General features: G+C 42.3%; 1 protein-coding gene across 2 annotated transcripts in view; it reads right to left on the bottom strand.

Annotated features, from left to right (window-relative positions):
* Positions 1-24272, bottom strand: part of msh3 (mutS homolog 3 (E. coli)) — a 30175-nt gene extending 5903 nt beyond the window's left edge. For both annotated transcript variants that reach the window (XM_028414326.1, XM_028414327.1), the window contains exons 1-21: positions 24002-24272; positions 23812-23926; positions 23481-23710; positions 23170-23406; positions 22972-23088; positions 22768-22885; positions 22548-22687; positions 22290-22456; positions 18545-18654; positions 18261-18375; positions 17632-17716; positions 16511-16620; positions 15572-15704; positions 14003-14190; positions 13479-13647; positions 13195-13259; positions 12540-12656; positions 12194-12301; positions 10881-10995; positions 10360-10517; positions 4346-4532 (exon numbers count right to left, since the gene is read on the bottom strand). In XM_028414326.1, the coding sequence (XP_028270127.1) occupies positions 4346-4532; positions 10360-10517; positions 10881-10995; positions 12194-12301; positions 12540-12656; positions 13195-13259; positions 13479-13647; positions 14003-14190; positions 15572-15704; positions 16511-16620; positions 17632-17716; positions 18261-18375; positions 18545-18654; positions 22290-22456; positions 22548-22687; positions 22768-22885; positions 22972-23088; positions 23170-23406; positions 23481-23710; positions 23812-23926; positions 24002-24142 (2925 nt within the window). In that variant the 5' untranslated portion in view covers positions 24143-24272. The remainder of the gene's footprint in view (positions 1-4345; positions 4533-10359; positions 10518-10880; positions 10996-12193; positions 12302-12539; positions 12657-13194; positions 13260-13478; positions 13648-14002; positions 14191-15571; positions 15705-16510; positions 16621-17631; positions 17717-18260; positions 18376-18544; positions 18655-22289; positions 22457-22547; positions 22688-22767; positions 22886-22971; positions 23089-23169; positions 23407-23480; positions 23711-23811; positions 23927-24001) is intronic.
* Between the last annotated feature and the right edge of the window lie 582 nt (positions 24273-24854).

Here is a 24854-nt window from a genome sequence, read left to right as displayed (position 1 = left end):
TGCCCATTTCTCCATACACCTGTAGAGCCTCACCATTCTGCCCCGCTGTTTTTATAATGACATGTTGTCAAAGAGGAAAGAGAGACTGTGTTTGTGTGTGTGTGTGCACGCTCACCAAACTGCTTCCACTCAGTAATCTGATCCAGAAGAAAAGGCTAGAGGTGTCACCACCACTATTGCCATCTCTCTGTCTTGTTATCCTGCTCCATCCAATTAGACGTGAATCCAATTGTAACTCCACATCCTTTGTGTTCTCACCTACTAACAAGGCTCTCACTGAACTGTGTGTGTGTCTCTATGTGCGAGAAGTGGAGAGATCTGGTTTAGTGTTGCTGTGAGTCGGTCCTAATTTATTTGAGCCACGGTCAGTCATTGGCAGGTGTTCAGGTGGTGACCTTTCCATGGGGCCATTGTCTACTACTGTTTAAACTGAATAATAATCTTACATCATCAGTAGTAAGAGTGAGGACTGCAGCAGTGGGAGACAGAGCAGAAGATACAGACGATTTGTTGTTAGATGGAGCTTTAAGTTTGAAGTTGGCTAAATGCTTGATGCTAGCTGTTTTAGACCACCTAATCAGCCTCAATTGCCCAGCTGAGCTGCATTATGAATGTGGTCAGACCATCTGATTTAGGCTCATCAATCATCCTAACCATTTCATATTGGTTATATAGGTATTACTTTCATCATGATGATACCAGTAGAATATATCTGGAGAAGCCATTATCATACTGTATGTTCCTAAAACAAAATAACCTACATGAGTCCAATATAGCTGCTGTTATAAATGTATGTATTTATTTTAGTATTTTATTTTATTTTAATAATTCCTAAATTCCCCCTGGGGGAATCTAATATATATTTATGAGAAATTTCTTGTAAACATGTATTAGATAGATAGGTACTGTGCATGGTGGCAATCAAAATAGAGTTGCTTTTAGTATTCTAAACACTAGTTTAGATGACATGTGAGGCACATGTCATGTCTTTAAAACTGAAGCAAACATCTACGTAAAATTCCATATCACTGAACCAACTTCAGTGATTCCCATCATACAATTCAACAACAAACAGCGCGGTGTAGAAGTTTCTTTAAAATTCCAGTTTGTGACAGTGGTGCGGACATGAATTATCTGGAGGTCTGACCCACATCCTCTGAAGCATTGCTCCAAACAACAACAGAATGAAATGAGGCTCCAAACACAATTCTTCCAGTCAAAACTCACAATTTACAGAGCTGTGTGGAGCACATGTGGGTCTTTGTGGGAGCTTTGTGCATCAGCATGAGCACATCAGACCATTTACGCCCACATGGAGTGATACGTTACACTGAAAATTCACCCATTAGTGTGCAGCTAAAGTGTGCTTCTGTGACTTCTAGCTCCCCTGTGAGTCCAAGTGTAAAGCCAGGCCCGTTTCCCTCTGCGAATACAGTGTACATTACAATGTTAGTGCAGTCACATGCAAAGTCTGACTCATGGTACAAGTGGAGAGCGAAGTGTAGCGCTAAGTTTAGTGTGAAGCTAATGGCAGGACCTGCTGTTAGTGTGAAGAAAAGTGAGAGTCCAAGAAAGTCAGTGTGAGTTATGGCAAAAGAAAAGGACAACACAATCACAGAGGGGAGTTAAACTACACAAACATGGAGCGAACCAACAACAGGCTGGCTGTTATTTTTCCATTAATGCAAAAACCTCTCGTTTAGTGAGCCTCTCTCCTCTCGCCTCCCCGTTTCTTTTTCTGCGTCAAGGTTGTCTCTATTATTGAGAGGTGTTATGAAACACATCTACATTCTTAACTACCTCTCAGGTGAGTGTAGGGGACAGGGGAAGGTGTGTTACTATAACAACTGAGTCAAAGGAGGAGTAGTCTGACTTGAACGTGAACAGTTGAGTCTGGTGGAGGAGGCGGTGGACGTGGCAGCGGAGGAGGAAGAGGGTGTCAGTTTGAAAGACTGTGCGAGTCTGCCTGATCAGAGGAGGCCTTTTGCTGTAAACCATAACTTCTTTTGTGCCCTTTTGTTTTCCCTTCCTTTAATAGCAGAAATCAATGCTGTTATACAACAGGTAGTTAGACAGGGCTCCTGCCTCCTGCCAACACCAGCTCCCTGCTGCATTAGCTGCTACTTACAAATTTTCATTCTACATTTTCCAGCAGAATTACATAACATCACGATCCTGTCCAAAGATTTATGTGGAACAGGCTTATACAGATAAATGTTTATTCAGCTATATTTGAACATGGTTTACTCAAGGCAACGTGGAGTTTTTGGAAAACAGAAAAACACCAGCACTCATAGACTGGATACAGCTTATAACCTGTGATCACCCAGAAGGCAGCACTAAAGTAAAGTCGTCTCTGTGGACTGAAGTGGGAGCTGGAATTGAACGAGATTCAGATTCTGTGGTTAGTGTAGTCCACTGACTGTTAGCTCAACAGCTGGTGTTGTACTTATCTACAATAGCCCACAAAACAAAGTGCCTCAACAATAAACACGTGCTTCCTGAGGTCACTTTAGACAATCTGATCTGAAGCCGCTATCTGGATGGGATTAATACCCACAAACGAGTTCTGGTGTTTCTAAAGCTTCAGCTACTCACTGCAAAATCAGTCCAAAGTGTGACTGACCGCTGGATCACTTCCTGGACGATCCAGATGTCAACATAGAACTGGACTGAGTAAATGTAGGAGAGGACGATACTTAAAACACACATGCAGTCAGTCTTTAAATGGACTCGGTTGTAGTTTTAACCGTTTAACTAAACGAGCTCTGTTTGGATTTCGTGAGATCCTTTTGTTGCTACACCTGTGAATGCTGTAATTATGTACACACACTAGCTGCTAACGTCAGCTGCCTCACCTGCCTTGGTGCACCTTTAGAAGTCCTTTATTTGGAATCATCAAGACAGTGATTACAGACCTCCAAAGATAAATAGCAGAACACAGACCATGGATGGAATTGAAGTATAAAGTAGTTATTCTATTATTATTGTGTCCTTGGAGGCATGTTGGCGGAGCATTTGGTTGCTGATCATCACACTGCTAGCCACATCCATTCATCCACCCTTATGCAATTTTGTGTTAACCGACTACCTTTGACAGCTCACAGTTAACAGGTGAGAGACCAAAGCTTGACAGTAACAATCGGGCACATCAGTTCTAAACACATCAATTAATGTCTTATCACAGCTTTTGAGGACTATTTAAACCACAAAAGGCAAATGAGGAAACATATGAAGCAGAAATCATTTAACTAAGAAGCCTAGTGTTTCTATATTCTGAGTGTAACCAGCTGTGTCCTAATTGATGCTACAAGCTCAAGTACGCAGCTCATGTCAAGGAGCAACAATGAGTTTTCTGTGCTTACAGTATTGATCCATTAGTTCAATACAGACTTGAAAACCCAAACACTGTGAGGTCTCCACAAGGAAACAGAAACCTGCTTGCCAATGTTGGTATTGATAACAGAAACACCAACCCACTCATCACCTCCCTAATCGCAGGGTACCACTCAACTGAAAAAAAGAAGGTATACGCAACGCAGTGCAACACCCTGAGGGCTCCTGACTGTGCCAGTTCACATAATCCCAGCAGAACACACACACACACAAGCACAGAGTCTCTCATAAGGATAGAGATTCCAGGTATTCAGAGCTGCTGAGCTGCACACTTCTCCACCTCCTCCTCGTCTCTTTACTGAACCTCCTGTTCTCCTCCCCCCTGGCTGAAGCCGGCCCTTTCTGTACACACCACTTTAATGACTACTTACATTGGGAAAGGGTGACAGCACATGAACACATGATCCTTTGGAAGCACAAAGATGGACATCGGACAGCCTGACATCAGCTTCGATTATGTGGGTGTTCTATGGCGGTAAAACCAGCACAGCTGCAGTAAAACACACTGTGTCTCTGTAAAACAATCGGGTACCTAGGGGTCCCTTTTACTCCTCTTCTCTGCTCTTTAATGGGATATTAACATTATAGATTTTTTTCCATGCAATTCTGCTTAGTTTCCAAGAGCTGCTCTGCTGCTGAGACCCCTCCGGTGGCTCATCTCACTGCAGAACAAACGATCACAGCAGACCACGAAGCCCACGAGCAATTAAACACTAACACGCACACATAGATGTACACACCCCTCTTCACTGAAGGCTATTACCTTGATGATTAAGTGTTGTGGTGCCAAGATCCCACAAAGCTTGTGGATTTGTGAACAAGATGAATTTGTGCCTTAAATGTCCTATGAGTGCATTCCTTCTCATATATGTTTCTTCCCCATACGTTGAATATTATACGTGTGTTATTCCCCTTAGCTGAGAGTTTACATTCACAAATTCACACTTACGTCTCTGATAAAGTACTGCAGAGTGGCATAGGCGATGGCAATCCCATCATGGGTGCTTGTGCCCCGTCCCAGTTCATCGAGGATGACCAATGAGCGTTCTGTAGCGCGGGAAATGATTTCTGAGGCTTCTGTCAGCTCCTCCATGAATGTGCTGCGCCCTCTGTAGATGTTGTCAGAAGCCCCCATCCTGTTAACCAAAAAAGACAGTTGAAAAGTCAGGCTGCATGATGTGTTTCATAGATAAAAATAAAATATTAATGACATGAATGAGATTAACCATCCGCCTCATCTTGCTGGCTAACTTCCTGCTTTTCTCTGTTCATATTATTTCAGGGGTTATTCATCTTACATATTTTTCATATATACTAGATCAGTTCTTAATATTGTCATCTATACAACCTTGCAGCAACCTCTGGGGCTGAGACATTAAGCTTATGCAAAGGTAAAAACTGCAGTTCCCCTCACAGCCTCTAGGGGCATGCTCAAAAAATGAATCAAAACCCATAGTCCTGTGTTAAAATGGCTTTAAAATTTAGAGCATCCTTCAACCTGCCCCATGCTCCACCTCTTTGCTTGTATTTGAAGTTAAGGCCGACTGTGACACTACCACCATGTGTCACAGCCCCCCAACAAGGACTCAAAACAGTGCTTTAGAAACCCATGGGTGACATGGCACTGTCCAGTTTTCATTCATATATATACAACCTATGCATTTTTCACATCACTTCAGGTTAACTGAGTTTAACATGAATCTGATTCCTTCAGGGTTTTTTTTTAGATTGTAATTCAGGATTTGGCCTAATCCAGCCTAAAGCATTACATAAAACATCTACATCAAAACACTCACATTAAAGAATAAAAACGTCAGCTGTTTCCCATCAATTAATGGAAAAGAGCCAAATGTAATTTTATTCATTTATTTTCTTATTTCTGTGTGTGAGGAGTTCCAACTAATGTTTCTCATGTTTTGATCATATTCAGCAACAACAGAATAAATCAGGTTATTAATGCTGGATGTGATATAATATCCCTGTGATGGAACAGCAAAATTTTATTGCCGATTACACAAATTGATTTGACAGTCTAGGATGCACTGACAAACACATTTCACATTAAAAGGTTGCTACAGTAATTTAACAGCTGTGACAGAACATCAGGAACAGTGGAACGAGACTTCCTTGAGGCCTTGTCAATAGCTATTTTCTGATTAGCAACACAATGACAACATGTTGAATTCTTCACAAGTGTCAGAGGCAGTGTGACAGCTCCTCTGCTGCTCGGATACAGACTGACAGACAGCACTGAGTCATCTGATCAAAAATGGACTCCAGCTGGATCACAGATGCCTCCTCTCTCTGCCAGTCAGTGTTTCTCACCTCTAAATCTGTCTTTTCCCGTCCTGCCCGACCTTCATCATAGTACCTATGAATGAACCATCAACAGGTGCCTCCATCACACACGCACATTACCATGGTTACGCCACATGCCATATAGAAGAAAGGTGTGACAGACATGCTGCTGCATTTCATTAACCAATTTATGGCGTGTCTGTATGCATGCCTAAAACTCAGGAGGCATTACAGAGTGGATCTATACTGCATGGCACAATCAGATAAAAAGTAGCAGTGCTGTCTTTCCACTGATGAAGAGATGTACAGCGGAAACACAACAACCCTCCACCAGCTGGGTGTCCTGCTGGTCCTCATTGAGTTCCTCCTTCCAGCCAAACGCACTGATCCTCAAAATAGACTCCATTTATTATCACCTCACATGTCTCCAGCAACATGTTTAGCCACATTTCAAGTGTTAAGCTGACGTTCACAGAGACTTCTTTTCATTCAGAAAGCATCAATGAAAAGACATATTTTACAATCCAGCACTATTACAACCAAAGCATTACAACCAAAGCAGCTATGAGCTTAAACAAAACTATTACAGACATATATGGTGATAAAGCTTTGCCATCAACAGTCTCTGCTATTGATTCAGCGTTCTCAATCAGCCAAACAACAGTACAAGTAGCAAAATGATGAATCAGCTACACGAAACCTGAGACTTAAGAGAATGTTTTTAGTTATACTTCAACAAATGTAAAAATGTAGTTTCAAATGAGGCTAAAACTTTAAAAAGTAACACCGTTCTGAGGCTAATTTTTTTTTTATATATATTTCATTTGTAAAAGCATATAATTTATCATCTTTGCTTGGTGCATCTGTGTGAAAATTAAAATATCAATACTTTTATCCTGAATCAATAGCCTTTTCATTTCTATAGATTTTTGTGATCATTCATGATGACATCAAAATAGCACTTAATTTATTTTAAGTTTCAGAAATTGATCTGGCATCAGATCTGTATCTGAACTAAGAAGCCAACGTGCACAAGTATTATAATTTTAAAGGGAAGTTCTCTAATTTTGACATCAGATTGACATCAGATTGATCCTACCATGGACTTCCTGTCCTGTAGAACAGGCCTAACCCAGCTCTGTGTACCACCTACAAGATGATACAGGCACTCTGACACTGCAGCCATGCACAAAAATCGGTGCAATAAAATATGTTTGATACCGATACCCAATTGCAGCAAACCACTCAGCGCTGTTTGTGAGGACATTTCTGGGACAGAAGGTTGTGAAACAGTTTAGCAAAACACAGTATAATCACTGCTGGGTGTCCATGGTCGATTAAAGGTCCTTTCAAAACACAGTTTTACATTCTGCTTCCTCTCGCTGTTTCCATAACAACCATGAAGGGATGGAAGAATGTGCTCTATAACCTTCAGGACTCAATACCAACAAGAAAGCGCACACAGCAGCAGCTGCATGCATGCACATAAATGTATGCATCTGTCAGCTGACTGAGGAACACACACACAAAGTAAAGTAAAAATGTAGCATAGAACTAAATTGTATGAAGTGACATGTAGCTTTATATCCTTCCAGATTATTCCATTTATTGACACTGATAATCAATCATCTGGATCATTTAAGACAGGATATCCCATTAGACACCTACGCACCATCTCAGTACCCCCCAACACACAAAGTGCTTACTCCACTCAAGTAAAACTCACAAAGCTCTCTCTCTCTCGTCTGCCTCCCTCTCACTATTAAACACACAACATGTCTCACACACACACACACAAGTGGAGGCAAATCCCACTGCTGGGTCTGTTATGCTTGACACAACAGGGGGAACTGATTGAGCGTTTATTATCAAGGCAGATTCTCCTCAGGAGATACAGAGAGAGGGGCTGAGCAGTCCAATTAGAAACAGATAGGACGACAGAGGTAACAGAGGAGGTGAGGAGAAAACAGTGGATGAGGCGTGGGTGCTTTTTCCCCTGTGGACTTCAATTAGCTTTAAGTTGCATTGTTTTTGAGAGAATATTAACCTTCAACCCCAATCAGAACTGATTTGACAACAGAGGCTCACATTATAGAAAGTGCACTATGTGTGTGAGTCGGAGCAGGTGTCAGTGCAGTGATGTCAGTGGTGTGGCAAACTCAGTGTGGCTAACTTAGAGGCTAAGAACCAAAATTTGCAAACCAGGAAGAAAGTTCATAGAGGGCCATTGAGGTCTGAGACAAACCCCATACACACATGCACCAGCATTTCACATCTTATATGCTGCATCATCATATCAACATAACCGACACCATCAACAAGCAACAAATGTGCCTTTGCTGTTATTTTACCATTTTGAGGGTGGGTTTGATGAGGCTTTAAGGTGCTAACCATGAACCAACATTCCTCTGGGGACTGTTACACATCACTTTCCACCATGAACTTTAAATTAACTCTGAACTAGACGTATGTGTCGTCAGCCATATGTGTTTTAATAGTCGTTGATTTTGAGTCACTGAGGGAAGCCTCATATTCTCCCTTATTCCTGATTAATCCAAGTACAACCAACCGTCAGTGGAGGAAGACAGTCGCAAAAGCAGGACTCACTTTTAGAGCCAACCGCTAGAGGCCTGGGGAGGAACTACAATTTTTAACACTTAATTTCTCTTTCCTGGCCAATGCTGCTTTGCTTTAAACCCCAAAAAGGGATTTTCCCTCAAGTTGTTGTTTCCTGCTGCTCGTCTGAGTTTACAAAAGAGAAAAAAAACATGCCTGCGAACACGTGGAAAAACACCAATGAATGTTTATCTGATTACAGCAACTCCTTCTAACCTAAACATGTGCTACCAAGAAGACAGGGGCAAACAGATCAAGCTTTAAAACCACTCTCCAAAAAAGCCTATGGGTGACATCATGGGTGTTTTAAATATACTTTTTCACTGTTAACCAGCTTCACATTCCTTTTAATGAAAGGTAAAATACTTACTAATGCCACTTTCTTCTATCTGTATCTGTCCTCTTAAGTCTTAATTCTATTAATCATCTTGTAGTGATCTTAAATCTGAAAAAGAAGCCTATACTGTATGCTAACAGAAATGACAACCTGCTAAATCACCTCATTAGACTAATATAAAGTCTAAACCCCCCTAACTGTTTCCCTCAAGGACAGAACATGCACACACACTGACAAGCAGACACATATACACTTAGTGTGCCAACATGTCTCTGGCTCCCACTGGGTTAATACACAGGAACATGCTTAAATCCACAAAAAAGACAATTACGCACATCTGCAAGCCATTAGGTCTAATCACATGGTGCAGCCGCGGCAGAATAACAGAGACCATATATTGGCTTGTGTTGGAAACTGCATGCAGAGCTTACTGGTACTCTAATCATGAGAATAATCATCAGCAGGAATAAAAAAGATCTTCTCTAACAAAGCCTCATTGTCTAAAGGTTTCTACGATACAGAGAGCTGTACCGTATCGAACAATAGAACCAGCCCTGTCAAACAACATGTTTTTTTTCTTTTCTTTTCTTTGCACACCTCCTCCTGTGCGGTGAGGAATAAAATGGGATTAGAGGGGATTAGTGTCAGTCCTAAAAATAAACTCACCAATGTCACAAACAATGAAGGTGATACAAGGAGAATGGGGCTTGAGATTTCTTGTAATAGAAAAAAAAGATTGATGTAAAACAAATTACAGTAATGGCAGGTCAGAGGTCAAAGCAGTGCTGCCATGGTCACTGCACTGTCCACTGAAAGACACTCAGATAACACTTGACAGTGTCGGTCTATAGATTCATATTTATGAACACGGCCCCCAGGAAAAACAAAACTTCTTGTATAATAAGACACAAGCAAGTGGAGGATTATCTGGATCTGAATTTTTTTTTCATATTATCTCACTTGAACGACTGTAAAAGTGTCAGAAAGTTTGACAATGATTGACAACAGCCCACAACCATCTCAAGGGAAAAAAAACTGGGTAATGAACATGGAGAGCATGTGTGAACGATGCTTTCATGCTGTCAGCTGTAGCTCTCTAAACCACCACTAGGAGGCTCAGACCATAGCCATGTTAGCAGCATCACAGGCTGCCTACGCTTCACATACAAAAGCAAAGAGGTGGAGCACGGGTGGATCTGAGGCAGGCTGGTAGTCGCAGAAAAAGGCAGCTTGCGCTGTGATACTGCACCCATGTGTCACTCAAAGCTATTATGTAATAATAATGTTAAGTCCAAAAATAATTAGAACAAGAAAGTTAAAAAAAAAAAAAATCACACCAGACAGCTGTCATCACAAGAGAATCATCAACAGAGTTCAAAACTGTTTTTGTACCAGGCTGTAAACATGTTTATTTCTGCTGTAAAGTTGGCCATTTTAACATCACTTTTGGAGCCAGCCCCTAGAGGCTGTGAGGTAAACTGCAATTTTTAACACTGCAGGATCTTCATGTCTCTGATGGGAGACTGACACTTCATATAGAACAATGAGTTGGAATTTGTGAGAACTATCCCTTTAAGTTGATGTGATTTAAATTAGAGTAAGCCATAAATAAGTCATAGGCTGGTTTGTGTAATAAATTTCTGGTCCACTAAGCACATGGTGACCTCACAGGTAACAAGAGAGGTAGATTTTTACTGTACTTGTGTCTGTACCTGGTGTAAATGCCATCCAGTATGCCCAGACAGGCCTCAGAGGCCGGGACGTACGACCCCATCTGAGCCATAATGCAGATCAGCGCCACCTGGCGGATGTAGGAGCTCTTACCGCCCATATTCGGCCCCGTGATGATCATAGTTCTCTTTCCATCACCCTAAAGGAAGGGAGAAGAGAGAATGATGATGACTGTGACATTGACAGAAGGCAAACGAGGAGAGACAGAATAAGATATTTGCATGCTGTCCTGCACAGATGAAGAGGTGGGCGGACTGAAAGCTTGGCTTCTCTTCCTATTGGCGTGTGTTTTTGTGGCGAGATTAACCTACACCCACTCCCACAGCACCGAGCGAGGAAGCGTGTGTGTACAGTATGCGTATGTACGTATGGGCGTATGCCTGTATATAGCATGTTTGTGTGTGTAATTTTGTCTGAATGGGTCACCATGCAGGCAAAAGTCTGTATTTTGGCTTCACCTTGTTTCATAGCTAACTGAATGAGCCTGTGTGTGTGTGTGTACCTTTAGTTCAGTGTGGTTGGGCACATACTGATTGTGCTCTCCCATCAGTAAGTCTATTGCAGGATGTCTGCCATCCTTGATCATAATCTGGTGTTGATTTTCACACACCTCCGGCCTAAACACAGACGACAGTCAGTTCAGTGCAAACACACACATTACAGTATTTGTTACCTTCTTAGTACCTCCTACACCTGCCTGCTTTGTGAGGACCATGCTTTCTAGTCATTGCAGACACATATGAATTAAATCATTTTCAAATTATCATGTATTTATAGGTCCATGTCAAATATTTTTGTGACATATTTTGACAAGCAAGCACCAAATATTAACAAGTATTATTTTTTTCAATCATTTGTTTAAAAAACAAAACAAACAATAAGCTCTGCTTTACCTCTGAAGCCTAGCTTTGTCTCCCTTTGCAGAAAATGGCTTTTCTGGCCTGTACCTGTTCCTTCCCTGTTTCTGGGCTTTGACTACAGGCCATTCGATGACCCTCAGTTTTCACCAGTTATTTCCCTGGATCGTGTGCCGAGAATCATTATCCTGCTGAAAGGTCATTCTAAGTTCGACTACAACTTTCAAGCAGATGGCCTCACAATATATTTTAACACTCTATGATCTGATCTGGAATTTATTAAGTCAATGAGCTGTCCAGTCCCTGAGGCAGGGAAGCAAAACCAAATCATAGCATTTCACCACCATGCTGCACAGCTGGTGTAAGTATCTTCTCCTGAAAAGCACCAAACATTTTAGATTTCACCCCGAAACTTTTATTTTTTCCCGAAGGCCTCTGAGAGCTCTTTAGAATTTGGCACCTCACAGACCTGTTTAATGAATGTGAACCCCTGATTCTAATTTAATGGGTGTGAAGATGTGACATGCATTTTTCTCTTTAAATCTCAAAATACTACCATCATGTTAATTACACAAAAACACAAACAGAAGATGCCTGCAAAAGTGGCATGAATAGAAGAGACAAAGAGGAAACTGAGATTTAAGAAAGGGACAAAAAGGAACAAAAGCTGAAAAAAATGTGGAAATAGTCAATAGAAAAAGGTGCGTGTGAGATTGTGTATGCGTGTGTGAGTGAGTGGGAGAGATGTTGGTGTTCTGGCAGCGCACACTGCTGAGCCCGGTGCACACACCCACGCACAGCCTGTCTGAGACTATAGGACACGACACAGGACACCCTCTCACACACATACAGTATCCCACACAAAAACACACACACACACACACACACACACACACACAAACAACACACACTCAGACGCACACATCAATATTTATGGTCATCATGAGAAGGACATCACCTGCAATAATCCCCTTGTTTAGCCACCTCAGCCAATGAAAAGAGACAGTCCACGGTTGCTAGGTGACTAATAGCCCTTTTCATGGTGTGGTAGTGCTCCCCAAACTGACTATGGAGAGAGAGAGAGAGGGAGAGATTTTCAAGTGTATATTAAGGTAAGTGCATACCGTGTTCTAAGTAGACAGCACTGACGGTGTACTTGACTAAAACAGACTAATTCTGGCAGGCTGAGAGCTGTGGAGGCATGCCTCCGCACCACAGACTGACATGTTTTTAGCAGTCTTTCATTTGAGTTTGCAATCAGCTGTGTGTGTGTGTGTGTGTGTGTGTATGTGTGTGTGTCATACTCCAGAAAATTGGTCCACTCCCTCTGGCAGTCGAGCTGCAGCTGCTCTCTGAGCTGCTGCAGCTTCTTGTAGCGGTCCACCAGTAAAGGAGTGTGATACCTGCTGACTGCTTTGGTACTGCAGAGGAGAGAGGAGAAAGAGAACCAAAACAGCGTTCAATATGTTCACATATCCTGGTCAAAAATGACTCAGAGGTTCCTCAGCAGCCAAAGCAATGACATCAAGGGTAACAATATGGTTCCTTTCTCTGCTGTGTGCTTTATGTTACACACAGAACAAATTCATACTGACAGTGGCCCTGCATTGAAAAACAAAGCCCCCCAAATTCATCTGAATGGAGCCAATCCACTGACACAGAAGCAGAGGCTACAACACCAAGATGATGTCAGAGAACATCCAGGAGTTCAACCTGGCTGCACTGCAAAATGACATCACCCACAGTGCTGTGGGTGAAGGCATACACTGAACTCCTAAATAACTGAGATACAACATGGTAACCATCAGCAAAAAAACACTCAAAGACCTTTTCTCCAACAAACACTTATTTTTTCAAGAAGTTTAGAACTTTTCTTCAAGTCCTGGCTGACAAACTAGTAAAACAAAAAAGTTGTAAAACTGATAAATGTCAGGGAGTGTGTGTGTGTGTGCTGCCGACCTGCTGACTTTGACCCAATCAGGTGGAACAGTAGATGACAGCGAGTTCTTCACCTCAATCAGAAACTGTGGGCAGACGGGAAAGAGGAGGAGCGAGACTTTGATGAATAAGGCCGAGGACACACACAAACACACAAAATAATGTCTCACTCTTGATTAAAACTGACACACACACACACACACAGACATAAGATCATCACTGTTGCTGAGTCTCCCACCCAAACAGCCATTAATCTCCTCCCACCTTCCTTTGACTCTTGGTGTTAGACACACACACACACATACTTCCAGTCCAGACACAGAGGTGTAGTCGAAGGCGGGGGCCTTCAGCAGCAGTCTGACATCTCTTCGGTGGTCCTGAATCTCACAGAGGACAGCCTGGATTTGCTCTGTTCTTTCCTGCAGCACCGGGAAACCGGACAGATCTGAGAACAGCTCCGTCTTATTCCCCAACCTGCACAAGCACACGGTCCAAATGTGACAGCTGCTGGTAACATGTCATGGCACAAAGATTCAGAGGCACAAACGAAACACAAGGTGATTTCTGAGAGAGAGTGAGCATGAGAGCGAGTCTGACCCTTTATTTAGAGAGAAAAAAAACATGTCACAAGAATGTGTCACTAGGACATCCTTCCCTGTGATGCCAACTGTTGACAGAAGGCATCCAACATCACAGACAGTGCCATTATCTTGCAGTCATGAGGACAATTGTAAACACGAGGATCAGCCTGTGAGAAGTCAATATCATTTATTTAGAATAATAAGCAATCATATTTTTCTTTTGTAGGAGCCTGTTGCTTGTTACTCACTTAGCTGCTTTTTCGTTGAGCACCTTGAGAAAGCTGTGGGCCGGGACCAGCAGGTCAGGAGTGTCCAGCAGGAGCCTTCGCAGCAGCACCGAGCTGACCTGTGACTGGATAGCTGACACCAAGCTCTGCAGCTCCAACCCCAAGCGACACAGACTGCTACAGATGAGGTAAAACTCCTGTGTGGAAGACTGAAACACACATACAGATATACACGATGTCAGATGGAGCTAAATAACGTAGTCAGTAGCTTTGACAGCGTTTCCTGATGTTAAAGAGAGGCACAGCTGATGAAAAGGCCACTCATAAAACAGGAATAAACATCTTACCTGCCATGCTAAAATGCTGATTAAGTTATTTGTTTTCTCATATTTGTGCAATTTGTGTTACTGGCGGAATTCTGCAAACCAGCAAGATTACATCACTAAATCTCAGCTGCACTGGATGTGACAGCCAAGCTTGAAAAACGACCATCTATTAGAGCCAGACACTGTGAGAAACATCACTCATTAGCAGTCTTAACAGTAGGGCAGCAAGAAAGTAAAACACAAACCCCTGTCGTGCCAAACACACACACACACACACACACAACAAACATGACAGCAGCATAATTCACAAACATGACCAAGACTTCACTTAAACGCAAAGGCAGCCTTTTATTTCATGTTAACAAAATCCTGTTTCCTCAGAATCGACGCTGCTGCTTCAAACATAACACTGACAATCATTTCAATGACTTAAAATTAATGATTAATCAATAGCCTGAAAAAAAGAAGAGGCCATATTGTAGAATATATTGACTTCACATTGCCATCAGTGGTGTTACTGTACAGTACTGTGTCATGACCTCCAGGTTAATGAGGCTCTCACTGACAGTGGTTTATGGTATTAATCACATGCTGCAGTTTTAATGCTCCCTCGTGTCGGCCATGTTGCTCTCGCTCAAACAGAATGGAGCAAAATGGAGAGCACATCCACGTCCCCCCTCCCACTCTGTCAATGGGGCCGCAAAGACACAGACCATTACACACAGGCTTCATTCTCTACAGATGGGCAAAATGACAATTAAGGCCCTCCCGTGTGTGTCCGTGCATGAATGTGTGTGTTTGTGTTCAATGACATTTGATTATTTCCTTTTAACAATAGATGAAGGAGTGACAAAGTTGAAGATGAAACAAGACATCAAGCCCAGACCAGAGTGCCTATCTGTGTGTGTGGGTGTGTGTGTGTGTGGCAGACACACAAACACCCACCCACCCACACACACACACAGGGGATGAAGCCTTCTGACATTTCAAAGATGGGGCAGATGGGAAATGAGACTGTGTCAGACAATCAGGTAAGTGCCACCGAGGTGACTGCTCCCTGTTGTTAATCAAGAAGCACACCATAAAAAGAGAGAGAGAGCGGGAGGAAATTGACTGTCTAAAATTACCGGAAAAAAAGGTAGTTCTGATTTTCACCTGCTGTGTCAGATTTCCGCTGGTTTTACACTGTCATTAAACCCACAGATCTAAGGCAACAAGTCAAATGTCATCACGTCTGAGAGGAGTGATTTTTTTTTTTATATACCTTTTTGTGGTATATGCTGCAGATGCCTCTTTCAAGGTCGGGCAGGTGTGACAGCAGAGACTGGATGGAGTTTAAAGTGAGAGAGTCCGAGTGCAAGATTTCCTGCACAGCATCCTGCCTCTCTGAGATAGACCTGTGGGTTCATGGATGAAACAGTAAGAAGAAGGAGGATGGAAATGAGGACGACAGGAAGAAAAGAGTCAAAGCATTTTAAAGAAATTTGTCTTTTTGAAGAGATGAATCGGTCTTGATTGAAAACAGACAACAGCAAAACAGCATCAAATTACCACCAATTAGCCTACTTATAAAAGCTGAGATGAGCTGTGAGTGTACAAGCGACTGAGGTATGAGTGCGGTGAAAAAGTCATCACTTCCATGGCTGTCATTTTTGCAGAGTGTCTTTTGAATGGAAGCTTCAACTCTGGATGTTTTCCTTGGATCTTTAGTGACTTCCTGGAATCATTGTAGATACACATCGAACAGAAGAAATCTGTTTTTTTAAAGCATTGTCCTGTTCATCGCAGCTTTGTTTACTCTAAATGATCTGTACCACTAAATGCTCATGCGTCTTGGAATAAATCCACCTGGGTGTAATCTGGGTTTTATTCATGTCAAAATTCAGCAGAAGAGCTATCAGTGTAATCTGAAAGGCAGCTCAATCCACAGCTATAATCCCTTGGACTGCAGAGACCTGCAGTGATTTTAATATTATAAGAGACACACTGCAGCATAAAGTCTCTCACAACCATCCAATGAACTATGGTTGTGATGGGAGAGTGTCATAAACGCTGCCTGAGAGAGAGGCCGTCACAATGTTTCAGAGCCCCTCCGACTCATATTCAGATAAACTGTGAAACTAAATGACCTGATCTGAGAATGAAGTTGAATCAGTACTGACAGTCGTGCCTCGTCAGAGGTCGGAGGGCATTCTGTACTCACTGCGGGTCCGCAAGGGGCTGGCTCACCCACTTCCTCATCAGTCTCTTGCCGAACGGAGTGCGAGTGCGGTCCAACACCCACAGCAGACTTCCCTTCACTGTACCATCTGTCTGTGATGGAAGGAACACACACAGAAAACACACGTACATCACTGCAAGCCAAGTGATTTAAAAAGAAGTAAACAGATGATGAAGCTACACCGGTCAGGTGAGGAGACGTGATCTGAGCTCACAGAGTTACAGAGTCACGCTGGATTTTTAAGTCGTCAGCCAGTCAGCATAGTTTTGTGGTCAGAGAAACAGCAAATGTACACATCCATTACATATATACACATTTCACTGTAAAGCAATGACTGTAAACTGATTTCACATTATATGCAGAGGACCTGAGACACCATTCAACAGAGACATGACTTCAGGAATTCCCATTTTGTCAAAATAACAATTAAACCAATATTATGTATAAAAATGTGAAATTTGGTCTCAGCTTTGTCGAATATAAAAGTTAAAACTGGTTTAAAAGTCATGATTAAACAAACTAATTCTAAAGATACACAATGTGACCAAAAGTAAATGGACAGCTTGGCAACTTACTGCTGGGCTGTTTTTAATTCTACTGGAGGAAAATGTTAATGCTGCAGTCCACCAGATCTGCCGATGATGATTGTTTACATTAGTGGTTGATTGTCCGTGATGAGTGTATGATGAAATTTTATGGACAAAACAGTGAAAAAAAAGTCTACAGTGTTCTAGTTTCCAGGGTAAGAGTTCAAAGGTTTCATCCACAGACTAACTGTTGCAGCTTCAGTGTGTATAATGTGTATTTAGATGATAGCTTTATGTGTTTGTCAGCGTTCCCGTTTCAAAAAGCACAACAAGGCTTAAAAAAAATGATCTTCCTAGTTTGGAGAGGAAGAATTTGGATGTCCTGACCTCATCATCTTTCATCAAACTGGACAGGTAACTGGAAATATGGAGGCCAGCAAACAGAGTGTCCACATAGTGTAGATCAGCATGAGCAGATGTTTCTGTTTTTAGGATTACACAGTACAGTCCAAACAGACATCACCCCTCATTATTCTTCATATGTGTCTGTGCCTGCCAGCTAAGAGATGATTTTACCTGATTGTTGAGTATTTCCAGGTTCCTAAGAGTAGCAGCATTCAGCATCATACCCTCCGTCTCACAGGACAGATGACGGAAAGAGCTGCAAAAAAAAGCACATGACCCCGTTAAATAACAGCTACATGATCAAACACACTGTATTCTCTTTAGGAAGAAGAATGACTGGAACAACTCAAATCTGATGCTGGGATGAGCAAAACAAGCATTTTCAAATGTCTGATTTTACTGAAATCATACCTTCTGCTCACCAGGTAAAATAAATCTGATCATTATCTAAGAACCAAAAGTGCTAATAAGGCCACCTAGTAGCTTTTATAGATGCACAATAAGGTGTTAAAATGCAGCATTTGCAATATTTTAACTCATTTTAATTTGATTATACCTGAAAAGAATCTCTCAAACAAAAAAAGGTCTTGCATTTGGGTGGAGGAAATCAAAGAATGTTGAAGGTGTTTTAACAATTTCTGCATGACAAGGTTTCAGAAATGATTAATAATTTATCAAATATTTGCCGGTGATTTTTCAGAGGATCAACAAATTGACTAATCCCAGGGTTAATCCCCACAGGGAGCACCAGATGATTATGCTTGCAGTGTGTGTTGCTCTGTGTATTTGTTGTCATGTACCTTTCACTCCTTAGAACTCTCTCTAAGTTGAATTCTTGGAGGTACTGGATGAGCGGCCCCAGGCAGCAGATCACTGGGCTCTCTAAGGATGCCACACATGACAGAGAGCGAGAGTCTGGAGGACACAGACACACACACACACACATTTCCAACAATAAAACACATCCATGAGTCACAGGCCTACTTCTCAGTTACATCCAGTGTTTTAACGCTGAATGGTTCTCTTAATGGTCGGGGGATGAATCAGCTGAATATAGAGTGGTGGACTGAAAATCTACACACACCTTTGTTCTGGGCGTGGCAGTAGAACTCTGTGACTGTGTTCATTGCAGAGGCGAACTCAAACTGAGCGCTGTCCCTCTTCTCAACTCTCACCTGGTCATCAGCCTGAGAACTGCAAGGGGACAGCAATGACAAACATTATTTATCAGTTGTATTTGAGGACTTGGACAGAGAGAGAGAAAAAAAATACATCTGATACTTCATCATCTTCCTTTTTTTGTGAAAAAAAAATCAGACACATCAGCACGGAGTGTTCCAGTCGCCCTTTTGTTCAAATATACTTTATGAACATTAGCCACACACACACATAATAACACACTGCGTGTCCCTTGTGTGCAATCGTATTTCCCTGTTGCTACATCCACATTCTCAGCATTGCCCCTTTCAAGGACTCGGTTGCTTTTGTCTGCTCTGTTGTTGCCAAGGCAACCAAGGCAAACACGTGGCTGTGGATGCATCGCTGGAGCATTTTCTTTCCTCCGTTTCCTAATACCCACACACACACACACAGAGTGAGTAATAATCATCGTATTTCACACAGTCACTGATCAGGCCGGAAGCAAAAACCATAAAAAAAGTGATCAATAGAAGGCCTATTGTGCCAGCTGCACATCTCAGACTGTTAATCATTTTAACAGTCAATTCAACCATATCATGAGATTTAGAGGAAAAGTGACAACTGCAAGTATTGATCCATGGACAGAACTGCAGTGTAGCATTGCTGCAAAACCCTGACAGGGCTGAACGCTGTGAAGCTGTGTTTAGGAAGCGTCATTTTGAAAAATCACAGGAAACTTCTAGTTCATTTTATACAAATAAACAACAAGCGGTTTGGATCAAAATTACTATTATTGAATAGTGTTACCACTGCAGATAAATGTAGTGAGTTGACTACTTCAAATACAGACAAAGTGCCCTTCTGACATTAGGTGCAATTGTAAATTTAGTCATAAAACATGTCATAAAAGCTTCCCAATAAGGACCCTAAAAAAAACATATGATGCATAAATGAACCAGGATTTGCCGATTCCATTCACCTGCTACTGTGATACTGAATGAAACCTTCTCAACAGAAGCTGACGCCACAGGCAAGAAAATGTATTACATGATGACATTAATCCTCAGAGCACTGTGATAGAAACAATCCATCAAAAGAAGACGCTAAAGGTTACATCCAACATGTCACAACCCAGAGATCAGGGGTTAATGTGCACAAAAGATTAAGGCCCTCAATTAGTATCTATCACTGCAGGCTACATAAAAACCTCTGACAGCAGCTGTTGAAATGTACACACACACACATTCTCTCACTCATTATGCCTCGTGTGTGTGTGTCCTGAAACATGACTCCTGCCTTGCCAAAAGAACATGTAAACTTTTAAACGACTTAAAAAGCGAACATTTATGTTGAGTCAGAGAGCCTTTCAGTTTTTCTAATCACCGTCTCTGCTCCTGACTCATGACTCCAGCTCTGGATGAGTACCGCTGCCACAGCTGCACCTAGCTACAACCAACCTCACAGGGACTCATTACCAGCCGCTCCATGGACACAAATCCTGTTGCCAGGGGTCCTATCTCGTCAGCCCACCCCAGAGACGAAGAAAGAAACATAAGCTGCCACAAAAATCTCCTGTTTTAAACACACACCTGGGTGAGTCTTTTTAATGGGCTGGAGTGACATTATCGTTCTGTTAACAAGTGTCATGCTGATATCTGTCATTTCAGAAGGTTTTTTATTTCATCCTTCTTGGTCTGGTGCATTCCTACAATGAAATAAAAACCAATCAACAAGAAGTTTCCAATAGCATTTATCTGTAATAGGTTTAGAATGGTGGAGTGTTGTTTATGAATATAAATCTGTTAAATGTGTCTGTGCACGCTGAATGAACAAAGCTGCCGTGTATTCGAGTACAAGCTGCAATGAAAAGGATTCTTGTCTCTGATGAGCACACGACTAGAGAGCAATGCTGTTCAAACACAATAATTGAACTGGCCTTTCACAGGCCTGTCTCCACTACAATCACTCAACATGGACATCTGAAACAAAAAGAGGCAGACAGAGAGCGAGAGGAGGAGAGGGGGGGAAGAATGAATACAAATGAGCTACAGGAATGAAATTTAAACTGAAAGGGAAACGAGAAAGGAAAGAAAATAACCACTGGAATTTAAAAAAAAAAGTGCACTGTGAAAAAAAAAGAAGCAGAAAATCACAGACATTTCTCCCATTTATCCAACCATCCCCTTCTAATCCATTCCACTCCCTCCCACTCCCTCATTTCATTTTCACAGCATAATGCAATCATAGGCAGCCTCCAGAGGATCCCCGTCCCCACTGGTGTGAAGTCTCGGGCTCCAGACTGCTGGCAAAGATGAGCTGAACAGCAGCACAATGGGAGGCTACAGGTGTGTGTGTGTGTGTGATGTATCAGCTTGACGTCACTGTGAGAAGACGAACAAATGTCTCCATTTAATGGAACCCTGAGTAAAGCTTGTTATCTCAATATAAAAGCAGGAGACACCCTGCTGAGGTTTATGAGCCTGTCACTGAGATGATATGAACTGATGGAGATACCTCCGCTATTAATACTCAGCTCTAGGTTTTAAGTAAAGTCTTGTAATATGTCTTATAATTAAAGTCACAATGCAATGTGGTTGAAAGTGGGGTGAAGTGCATTCAGGTTTATCTGAATATAATATAAACTTCTCTCAGTGAGATAAGGGAAAAGTGTGAAATGAAACACTTTCAGTGTATTTTCCTCTACATACACACATACATTACCTAATGCTAACATTGCTACCAAGTTAGGAAGAAAACTGCGGCGTTTCTTCAAGACTTGTTGACAGGTTTGTCAACAAGTCTTGTTGTCAGGCTTTTGCCTTTGTGTTGCAGCTTGTTGCTTTCATGTTGTGGGTTTTGTATTTGTGTGGCCACCATAGGATTTCCATATATTAATGGGTGAAAAAGCCTGCAACTTTCCTTATTTTAACTATTTACATCTGCTGTTCCTGGACGAGCTACATGAGGTACCCAGGTAGAGGGAGGTCTCGACTTCCCTGCTTAGACAGCTTCCCTCCACAACCCAGCTCCAGAGATGCGGAGGATGATGGATGGATGAATGCATACATTCTGAAGCTTCATATTCATATTTGGAACATAACCGTCATTACATAGCTTGAGAACATATATGTTGAACTGCACCACAAACATGAGGAGCGATTACAGCCAGCAGAACCCGCCCCATTGTTGTGCAAGATGGCATTGCTTGTGAATTTATACTTTACTTAAATGTAAATGTTAGACCTCAAAATGAAAAAAACTTTCCATATTTATCTTTAACTTATAGTGTTAAAAACCTATTGTGTGTCCAAACACATTTTAGAGCCATCAGCCAACCTTCATACAACATTTTGAACTGATGAAATCACTAACAAACATTTTTCTTTTTCTAAACTCTTCACTTTAAAGGAAAAGACTATGAATAAGCTTTGTGTGGCCCCCATTTAGCCCGGGGACCATAATCACATAACCGCTCTATGAGCCCACATCGATCTCCTCCTAACCCAGACTGAGCCCAGAGCTCAGCAAACAAAACAACTGTCTGCCTGAGGAAATCTAAACACAAACCCTCAGAGTGAAAGACCCTAAACTCACCAACATACAGATAGGATCTGTGCTTCATTAGGAGAAGGCTGCAGAGAACAGTGAGTGGGTATACACTGCCCCCTAGTGCCCTGACAGCAGATTACCTGGCGTTTGCAATGCTGTGCAGGAGTCTGTGTGTTTGTTCAGAGAGGTCAGAGGGCACCAGGATCTCCACGGGGTTGATCTTTAGGACACGGGACTCCAGCTCGGAGCGTGAAGAGCTATCAGGGAAGCAGTCCAGCAACACGTCTCCTGTGCTGGGCTGGACCGCCTAAGTAAACAAACAAACACAAACACCATCCTTAAATAAAAGATGAATGAATGAATGAAATAAAAAACAAAAAGTCCCTCATCAGACTCACCACCAGTCCGACAGTGAGCTGCTTCTTCAGTTTGTCCCTGTTCTCACTGATGCACAGCAGGAAGCTCTCAGGAGGGTCCGACACGATGTCACCACAGCTCCCCTCCTCCACATCTTCAAGTTTGCACACCGGGTTTACATCTGAGGCAACTGTCAAAGTTCCACACACAAAAAGAATATTGGACCACACACACACACACACAGGCTGTCTATGAGGATACCCTCTCCAACCAGAGTGGATTTGGTGTACAGGGCGCTGAGCTGACGAGCGAAGACAGTGTTCCTATTGGCGGATGAGGCCTTGAGCGCAGACGTCTCGGTCTGCTTCACCACACCCACCTGGAAAGCAGAGACAAGAAGGATCGTGTCACTGAACAGCTGGATGTGGAAACAGCAACAGTCTAAGTAAGAGAAATGCAGGATACCTTGTGTCCGTGAGACACCAGCCGCCTAACGTGAACAAACAGACGGTGTGTGGGGATGCTGCACGTCATGAAGTTATGATCCAGATGACACACAATATTCAGCTCCTTGGCAGCAATCTGGTCACACACACACACAGATGTCACAGTCAACATTTATGTTGGCACAGTTTATTAAAGGAGACATTTTCTAGTTCTCACCTCAGCGTCCTCTCCAAAGAACCTGTACTTGTAGCCACACTCCACAGCCAGCAGGGCATCCTTATGCTGCTGTTTCAGCTGGATCACCTGCTGTTCAAGAGGAGTGTACGTGCTCTTTGAGCGCCTGGAGGGGGCGCTAGAGTCAGAGGAAGAAGGAGTCGCATCTGCAACCGCTCCTCCTCCACCTCCTTTTTTTGTTTTTCTTCCTGACTTGGCAAACTGAGAAAAAGAAATACCCTGCAAGAGGAAAAAACACACCTGGGTGAAAGTTTAAACCTTTCAAATGGTGAAACAGCTTCTTTAAAGCATACCTGTTTGACATCCTCCTCTTCATCCTCACACTCCTCCTCTGCCTGTTGCAGTGTGTTGGTAATCCTGTGTTGAACTGGATCACTGGCTTCATGGCCACAGGCCTTACTGCTAGCACCACCTGATTTGTCCTGAGAGTCACTGGGCTCAGAGAGGCAGGAGAAGACCTTCAGCCTCTCCAAAGTGGAGCAGCAGACACCACCTGCTCCTTGGCTCGTTCTTGTCTTTGTTTCTGAAGAAAAGACGTCAGGTAGGCTGAATAATCTCATATTTCAGAGGAACCCTGTCCTTCCTGCTGGGAGAAATATGATGCTTCTTGGGAAAAACACTCACCTTTAGCGCTCTGACTGGATCCAGGCTCGCAATCCAAATCCTCCAGCTGCTGGTCTTTTGGAACAAGTTTAGCACGTTTTGCTGGCAATCCAACATCATCAGAGGAAAGTTTCTGCTGCAGAATCAAAGCAGTTCAGTCTTTAGCACGACGTCATGTGTGTGAGGAACATAAATGTAAAGCACAGCCCACCTTGCCTCTTTCAGCCTGGTGCTTTGCAGGATTTAATTTGAGGTTAATCTCACACTGAGCGCTGCTGCTGCTCAGTCCTCCTCCGAAGTATTTGCTAATGGATGTCTGAGTGGTGCAGGACTTTTTCAGAGACTTCGGCATGTTTACATTTGTTTTTACAGCGCGCACATAGTTTCAAAACTGTACAAACAACCGGCGAATACACAAATAACTCAGTACAAGGCTTGTTCAGCTGGAGCTGCATGGCGTTTCAAAACACGGCGGCGCATGCGCTGAGCTCACGTCGGCGCGTAAATGACGCAGCAGCTGTCAAGTCACTCGAATACACACCGCTTCCGCTTCCTGTAACGTTTTTTAAAATAATACACATTTCCATATGTAATGCAGATGTTGTTTTTTAAAACAGCAAGATAAGCGAACAAAATGTACATATATTGAACTGAATGAGATCACTAGATAGAATAACGGCAGCAATTATAAAGTGCAAGGTTAAACTAAAATCTTAATGCGTCATACACTTTTATTTTGAAAAACACAGACTTTTTCTGGTGTCAAGATACTTTTTTTATATTAGGTATAAAAGTAAAACACGTAATATAATGTAAATTACATGATTTCAGAAATAATTAGAAACACAATATTAAGAGGCTGACAGCTCAGTAAATAGTCTGCATGGCTGTGTGAGTAATGAGGTCACTTGAGGGCCGTGTTATTCAGGTCACATTGAAGCTTTTAAATGCAAATGTTGAAGTCCTGAAAGCAGACTGAGTTTAGACTGGAAAAAAAGGAAGGAAGGCGTCACTCAGCTTTCTGTTCGTCTCTGAGAAGACTGATCAACAAGGAGAGCTCAAGA

The sequence above is a fragment of the Parambassis ranga genome, chromosome 9 (assembly GCF_900634625.1).
Source record: "Parambassis ranga chromosome 9, fParRan2.1, whole genome shotgun sequence".
Classification (NCBI taxonomy): Eukaryota; Metazoa; Chordata; class Actinopteri; family Ambassidae; genus Parambassis; species Parambassis ranga.
The sequence above is the reverse complement of the archived record's forward strand: the minus strand, read 5'-3'. Positions and strand labels throughout refer to the sequence as shown.